This window comes from Oncorhynchus mykiss, chromosome 7 (genome assembly GCF_057628025.1).
Source record: "Oncorhynchus mykiss isolate SJ-2025 chromosome 7, ASM5762802v1, whole genome shotgun sequence".
NCBI classification, from domain to species: Eukaryota; Metazoa; Chordata; class Actinopteri; order Salmoniformes; family Salmonidae; genus Oncorhynchus; species Oncorhynchus mykiss.
This window is the reverse complement of record NC_143028.1, coordinates 65,977,478-65,985,782: the sequence shown is the minus strand read 5'-3', so window position 1 is coordinate 65,985,782 and position 8,305 is coordinate 65,977,478. Positions and strand designations below refer to the sequence as shown.

The following is an 8,305-nucleotide window of genomic DNA, read 5'->3' as shown; positions in this document are numbered from 1 at the left end:
AAACATGATTTCTCTTAGTAGCAAATCTTTATTATGACCCTCTATGTTTTGTATCAATTCATTTTTTTTCCTTTTTTTTTTTTTGCCTTGAATTCATTTTAATCAATAATGATATTTTATTTTCTAATGATTATTACTGAATAAACTTACTGAAATTATACACTGTATGTTCATTATTTGTGCTTTGTTAATAGATAAGCCATGCATTATGTATTGAACAGCATGTTCATAGTGTTTTATATTTACCATAAAGTAAGGATAGATTCCACAGTTAATATACATTCTGTAACATACTGTAGGTATCATACTCTGTGATCAGCCAGTCTCTCATCCCATTCTGGATGTAGTATTAAAACCATACTCTAAAGTTTTTTTGGGTTATGACAAGGTAAGAAAGTCATACAAATCTCCTTATTAAGGTATTAATAAGTCATATTCTTACAAACTAAGAGGAATATTTAATGAATGTATTAAAAAAGGCATAGAATATGAGTGACACTTTATTGGTGCTGCTGGTGCCATCAGTGGATTTATCTAAATGCCTGTATGGATCAACTGGGGGAGACTTTGTTGTTGATGGTTGCCACAGTGGTCTGCATCTCTGACCCCTCCTCAGATGGCCATGGGTCCCTCCCACACAGCAGGAAGGGCACTGCATATCTCCGGAACTGGACAAGACACAACACCATTATCATACACTGTTACTGTGTCCGACATTTTGTTGTATATCAAATGGCTTCAATGTTTAAAATAACTGTTCATGGTAAACAGCGGCTGTTCAATCGCAAAACTGTATGAAATTAAATTGCAGTGAAACAATGTTCTACCACAGGACCTGAGCTAATGGTGACTGAAATTACTTTCACATTTTTCTCCACTAGATGGAGTCTTTAGACTGCTAACGAGTGTCTGGTTTGTGGCAAGGCGCATTGCAGTGATCATTCTACAGATTAGTGTCTAACTTAATCTCCTATCACATTTATAGGCTTATTATCATCCTTGACATTTTTTGCTTCCTATATCTGCATAGCTAACAACAACGAAACTGCCATGGTGTGAATCATACGTGGCACGTTTCAGTTGGTTTGAGCTTGTTCTTGATGCCATGTCTTGTTTTGAGGTGTTTTGACTGATGTCACATCTTTGCTAATATGGAAAAATGTGTGTTGGTTTTGTTGCTAAACAACCAACCCATCTATACACATGTGTAGATGAATAGAAGATGTACTGTATGTACAGTACCAGTCAAAAGTTTAAACATACCTACTCATTCAAGTGTTTTTCTATATTTGTACTATTTTATACATTTTAGAGTAATAGTGAAGACATCAAAACTATGAAGTAACACTTATGGAATCATGTAGTAACCAGTGTTAAACAAATCAAAATATATTTTAGATTTGAGATTCTTTAAAGTAGCCACCCTTTGCCTTGATGACTGCTTTGCACACTCTTGGCATTCTGTCAACCAGCTTCATGAGGTAGTCACCTGGAATGCATTTCAATTAACAGGTGTGCCTTGTTAAAAATTGCAGGCCAAATAAATGCTTCACAGACACATCTCAACATCAACTGTTCAGAGAAGACTGCATGAATTAGGCCTTCATGGTCAAATTGCTGCAAAGTTACCACCACTATAGGACACCAATAAATAGAAGAGACTTGCTTGGGCCAAGAAACTTGAGCAATGGACATTAGACCGGTTGAAATCTGTCTTTGGTCTGATGAGTCCAAATTTGAGGTTTTTGGTTCCAACCGCCGTGTCTTTGTGAGACGCAGAGTAGATGATCTCAGATGATCTCCGCATGTGTGGTTCCCACCATGAAGCATGGAGGAGGGGGTGTGATGGTGTGGGGGTGCTTTGCTGGTGACACTGTCTGTGATGTATTTAGAATTCAAGGCACACTTAACCAGCATGGATACCACAGCATTCTGCAGTGATATTCCATCCCATCTTGTTTGCACTTAGTGGGACTATCATTTGTTTTCAACAGGACAATGACCCAACACACCTCCAGGCTGTGTAAGGGCTATTTGACCAAGAAGGAGAGTGATGGGGTTATGCATCAGATGACTTGGCCACAATCACCTGACCTCAACCCAATTGAGATGGTTTGGGATGAGTTGAACTGCAGCGTGAAGAAAAAGAAAGCATTCCAGGTGAAGCTGGTTGAGAGAATGCCAAAAGTGTGCAAAGCTGTCATCAAGGCAAAGGGTGACTACTTTGAAGAATATAAAATCCCAAATATATTTTGATTTGTTAAACATTTTTTAGTTACTACATGATTCCATATGGGTTCCGGGATTCTTCGGATGGCATTGAAGAGTACACCACATCAGTCACTGGCTGGCTTTATCATTAAGTGCATCTATGACTTTGTCCCCACATTGACTGTACGTACATACCCCAACCAGAAGCCATGGATTACAGGCAACATCCGCACTGAGCTAGAGGGTAGAGCTGCCGCTTTCAAGGAGCGGGACTTTAACCCGGAAGCTTATAAGAAATCCCACTATGCCCTCCAATGACCCATCAAACAGGCAAAGCATCAATACAGAGCTAAGATTAAATCGTACTACACCGGCTCCGATGCTCATCGGATGTGGCAGGGCTTGCAAGCCATTACAGACTACAAAGGAAAGCACAGCCATGAGCTGCCCAATGACACGAGCCTACCAGACGAGCTAAATGACTTCTATGCTCCAAACGAGCCAAGTAATACTGAAACATGCATGAGAGCATCAGCTGTTCTGGACGACTGTGTGATCACGCTCTCCGTACCCGATGTGAGTAAGGCCTTTAAACAGGTCAACATTCACAAGGCCGCAGGTCCAGACGGATTACCAGGACGTGTACCGCGAGCATGTGCTGACCAACTGGCAAGTGTCTTCACTGACATTTTCAACCTCGCCCTGTTTGAGTCTGTAATACCAACATGTTTCAAGCAGACCACCATAGTCCCTGTGCCCAACAACACTAAGGTAACCTGCCTAAATGACTACCAACCTGTAGCACTCACATCTGTAGCCATGAAGTGCTTTGAAAGGCTGATCATGACTCACATCAACACCATTATCCCAGAAATTCTAGACCCACTCCAATTTGCATAATGCCCAACAGATCCACATATGATTAAATCTCTATTGCACTCCACACTGCCATTTCCCACCTGGAGAAAAGGAACACCTATGTGAGAATGCTATTCATTGACAACAGACCAGCGTTCAACACCATAGTGCCCTCAAAGCTCATCACTAAGCTAAGGACCCTGGGACTTAACACCTCCCTCTGCAACTGGCTCCTGAACTTCCTGACAGGCCGCCCCCAGGTGGTAAGGGTATGTAACAATACAACTCCCACACTGATCACGGGGGCCCCTCAGGGGTGTGTGCTCAGTCCCCTCCTGTACTCCCTGTTCACTCATGACTGCTTGGCCAGGCACGACTCCAACACCATCATTAAGTTTGCTGATGACACAACAGTGGTAGGCCAGATCACGGACAACGATGAGACAGCCTATAGGGAGGAGGTCATAGACCTGGCCGTGTGGTGCCAGGACAACAACCTCTCCTTCAACTTGATCAAGACAAAGGAGATGATTGTGGACTACAGGAAAAGGAGGACAGAGCAAACCCCCATTCTCATCGATGGGGCTGTAGTGGAGCAGGTTGAAAGCTTCAAGTTCCTTGGTGTCCACATCACCAACAAACTAACATGGTCCAAGCACACCAAGACAGTTGTGAAGAGGGCACGACAAAACCTATTCCCCCTCAGGAGACTGAAAAGATTTGGCATGGGTCCTCAGATCCTCAAAAAGTTATACAGCTGCACCATCAAGAGCATAATTGCATCACTGCCTGGTATGGCAACTGCTCGGCCCATGACCGTAAGGCACTACAGATTGTTTTGCGTATGGCCCAGTACATCACTGGGGCTAAGCTTCCTGTGATCCAGGACCTCTACACCAGGCTGTGTCAGAGGAAGGCTCTAAAAATGATCAAAGACTCCAGCCACCCTAGTCATAGACTGTTCTCTCGGCTACCTCACAGCAAGTGGTACCGGAGCGCCAAGTCTAGGTCCAAGAGGCTTCTCAACAGCTTCTAACCCCAAGCCATAAGACTCCTGAACAGCTAATCAAATGTCTAGACTATTTGCATTTCCCCCCATCTCTTTTAGGCTGCTGCTATTCTCTGTTTATTATCTATGCATAGTCGCTTTAACTCTACCTACAGGTACAGTATATATTACCTCGACTAACCGGTGCCCCCGCACATTGACTCTATACCGGTAACCCCTGTATATAGCCTCTCTATTTTTATTTTACTGCTGCTCTTAATTATTTGTTACTTTCATTTCTAATTTTTTACTTATCTATTTTTTACTTAATAAATCCTCTACGGGATCGGTGTCCCCCCCGCGGGACGGTTGAGCTAACGTAGGCTAATGTGATTAGCAGGAGGTTGTAAGTGACTAAACAAATTCCCAGGACATAGACATATCTGATATGGGCATAAAGCTTAAATTATTTTTAATATAACTGCACTGTCCAATTTACATGAACTATTACAGTGAAGTAATACCATGCTATTGTTTGAGGTGAGTGCAAAATTATGAACTTGAAAATGTATTACCAAACCAATTAGGCACCTTTGGGCAGTCTTGATACAACATTTTGAACATATATGCAATGGTTCATTGGATCAGTCTAAAACCTTGCACATACACTGCTGCCATCTAAAATCCAAAATCCAAAGATGATGCGCATATTATTTTCTTGGTATCATTTTTTACCAGATCTAATGTGTTATATTCTCCTACATTAATTTTATTTCCACAAACTTCAAAGTGTTTCCTTTCAAATCGTATCAAGAATATGCATATCCTTGCTTCAGGTCTTGAGCTACAGGCAGTTAGATTTGGGCTGAAATTTTAAAAAGATCCTTAAGAGGTCTTTTAACACGTATTTTTCTTAAAACTGCATTGTCGGTTAAGGGCTTGTAAGTAAGCATTTCACTGTGAGGTTTACAGTTGTTGTATTCGGAGCATGTGACAAATCAAATTTTATTTTATTTTGGTATTATTTTGGTATTTCACTATTAATCTACAATGTATAAAATAGTCAAAATAAAGAAAAACCCTTGAATGAGTAGGTGTCCAAACTTTTGACTTGTACTGTATGTGTACCTGTTTGTTCATTTAGAGGTTGATTTATAAGTATTCCTGTTTGTTCATTTAGAGGTAGATTTATATGTGTACATGTTTGTTCATATAGAAGTAGATTTATACAATATGTGTACCTGTTTTTTCATGTAGAGGTAGATGTATACAGTATGTGTACCTGTTTGTTCATGTAGAGGTAGATGTATACAATATGTGTACCTGTTTGTTCATGTAGAGGTAGATGTATACAGTATGTGTACCTGTTTGTTCATGTAGAGGTAGATGTATACAATATGTGTACCTGTTTGTTCATGTAGAGGTAGATTTATACAGTATGTGTACCTGTTTGTTCATGTAGAGGTAGATTTATACAATATGTGTACCTGTTTGTTCATGTAGAGGTAGATGTATACAGTATGTGTACCTGTTTGTTCATGTAGAGGTAGATGTATACAATATGTGTACCTGTTTGTTCATGTAGAGGTAGATTTATACAGTATGTGTACCTGTTTGTTCATGTAGAGGTAGATGTATACAGTATGTGTACCTGTTTGTTTATGTAGAGGTAGATTTATACAGTATGTGTACCTGTTTGTTCATGTAGAGGTAGATTTATAAGTATACCTGTTTGTTCATGTAGAGGTAGATGAGAGGGTTGTACACGGTGCTGCTCTTGGCCAGGTAGACTGGCACAGTGCCCAGCAGAGGGCTGATGGGGGCATCAGGGTGGGAGACCACCACGAGGGCCAGGGTAGCATAGGGCAGCCAGCTGACCAGGAAAGTAACCACCATCAGAACCACCATGCGGGCCACCTTAGCCTCCGCCTTGGCTGCTGCACCCCCTTCTATATAGCCCATTGCAGAGACCTGCAACAACAACAACATCACAGCCAGGTTGTGGAATATGGATAGTACATTATGTAAAGCTTGCCGAATGCATGGCACAGACAGTATGTGGTCATACAGAGAGTATGTCTTGGGCTAGGAGTTTTTCCTGACCATATAACCTGACCAAGAACAACTCCAGCCTACAGGCTGAATTTTTCCGTTTCAGGTCTTGAGATCAGGAAAAACTCCTGATTGTCCCTAATTATGACGCACACTACCAAACTGGCACAGACACTGTCTGAGCAGACACACCTTTAGGGCCGTGCATGTAAACTACACATTGAGTGGACCTACCTGTCTTAAGGTGTAAATTAGTTTAGAGTAAGAGGCCACGATGATGAGGAAGGGCACGGCGAAACACAGCAGGAAGTAGCACAGGATATATGACACATTATTGGGGTCCCGGTTGTGCCAGTCCGGGGCGCACGAAGTCCCCACGCCCTCCAGCTCGTACCTGTAAGGGAAGTGAAGTTTAGTCATGGTTTACTATTATAATCTGCGTGCTCTCATTACATGATACCTCATTGGTACATAGCAGTGTGGCGGATTAATCTGATGTCATTACAGTACCTTCCCCAGCCGAATAGGGGCGGGGTGTTCCAGATGAGAGACCAAACCCATGACAAGGCCACACCCCCAACCGCATGCTTGGTCTGGAACGAGATTGGTCCTAGCGGCTTGCTCACCACAAACATCCTCTCAATGGCAATCAGAGCTACCGTGCACAGTGACGTGATACCTGCAGTACACCCCAGTCAGACAGTACAGTACAGCAGTACAACAGTGCTCCTCAGGGCCTCATCGTAAAGTTATTTTGCAAATTATATTGTTGTTGTAATTAAAGGTACAGTAATTACAGATAGTGTTGCCTGAAGATTGCAACGGCTGATTAGTATGACAGAATCATTACGAGAACTCATTTTAATTGATTCAGAATTTGTTTATTTACGAGTTTGATTCAAAATAATGATTCAGCTAGATGGCCATAAGAAAATGATTCAATTGAAACAAAATCAACATGGTTCCATATTATAAAATATGTTTTAAAAAAGTTAACAATACAATCGTACTTTTTGAAGCAAATATAGACTTTTAATACAGTACATGTATTTTCAAATGTACACTTTTACAGTAAGGCCATATTTGTAGAGAAGGAATGAATGTCATCACTGTCTATGTGTATGTGAAAACTTACAAAGTATATCCCAGAGACGGTTCTGGGAGCCACTCACCAAACAGAGCCACAGAGAATCCCTCTATGATACAGCCGGTCCGTCCCAGGGAGAAGTACCCCAGAGCGTTGTTGACCACAGACAGAACCCCACCAGTCAGCGCTGTCCCCAGGTCAGCTACGGCCATGTTGACCAGGGCGTAGTTCAGAGGTTGCCTCAGCTGCTTGTTCATCAGCGACACCACGATCACCGTGGAGTTCAACACAATGGCCGGTACGGTGAACATAGCCATGACGATGGAGAGGGTGATGAAGCCGGCTCGGGGCAGGAGCTCCTTGCCCTCGGAGGACGGTCCCAGGTAGGACGAAGCGTTGGGGAGAGAGGCTGGCAGCTGCATCATGGATATAGAATGACAACAAGCACACACCACACAGGCTCTCACTCTCTTGGAGGTGGTAAGAACCTCCACACCACACTCCAACACAAGGTCTCTCACACTCCCTTAAGTCTCTCAGAGCCCACACCACTCTGATGGCAGCGAAAGGGTGCACAGACTGAGACACAGAGAGTGGAATATCTGAGATTAGGTGTTCTAAGTCGTGTGATGTAAAGTCCCACAAATCCAGACTTAACAAAGAGTAATTCCCTCAGGTGGTGATCCTTGATCACAATTTACACCTGATTGTAGAGGCGCAAGAACAAGTTGTCTCTCACCAATTGCAAGTGCCCTCACAGGAATATGTGTGTTAAATTACTCCAGTCAAGGTGATAGGAATTTTAAACTTCCCAGGATCCCTCTTCATTCCTTGACATCCCTGGCGGAAATGAGTGTCACTCCAGAGAGGGGCTTTCTGGGAAATGTCTGACTACCTAAGCTTTTTTGCTGTCACACACATGGACATACACAAACTCTCTCTCACACACACACTAACACATGCACACACAAACTCGTTCTCCCACACACACATGGACACACACAGGGTCAGTGAAAGTTGAAAGTGTCAGCCTCTGACTAATAGGTGTGTGAGAGAGGGGCACTCCAGGTCACTATCCTTTCCTGATTGATCTGACCTGTCCAGCCTTC

General features: G+C 42.6%; 1 protein-coding gene across 1 annotated transcript; it reads right to left on the bottom strand.

The window, feature by feature from the left end:
• Positions 1-441: 441 nt before the first annotated feature.
• LOC110527145 (parapinopsin) lies at positions 442-7,794 on the bottom strand. Its single transcript, XM_021608288.3, has 5 exons — positions 7,282-7,794; positions 6,620-6,788; positions 6,344-6,503; positions 5,786-6,028; positions 442-668 (listed from the first exon to the last, which is right to left on the bottom strand). Exons 1-5 carry the CDS (start codon positions 7,619-7,621, stop codon positions 552-554), a joined length of 1,029 nt encoding a protein of 342 aa, XP_021463963.3. The 5' UTR covers positions 7,622-7,794; the 3' UTR covers positions 442-551.
• Positions 7,795-8,305: the final 511 nt, after the last annotated feature.

What these genes read in the sequence shown, in the direction of transcription:
- LOC110527145 (XM_021608288.3), bottom strand. Translation starts at nt 7,621, where the DNA reads ATGATGCAGCTGCCAGCCTCTCTCCCCAACGCTTCGTCCTACCTGGGA. An exon ending in ATTCTCTGTGGCTCTGTTTG is followed by an intron (nt 6,789 to 7,281) that starts GTGAGTGGCTCC and finishes GGTGTACTGCAG; the next exon opens with GTATCACGTCACTGTGCACG. An exon ending in ACCTCTACATGAACAAACAG is followed by an intron (nt 669 to 5,785) that starts GTATACTTATAA and finishes TGTCTTGTCCAG; the next exon opens with TTCCGGAGATATGCAGTGCC.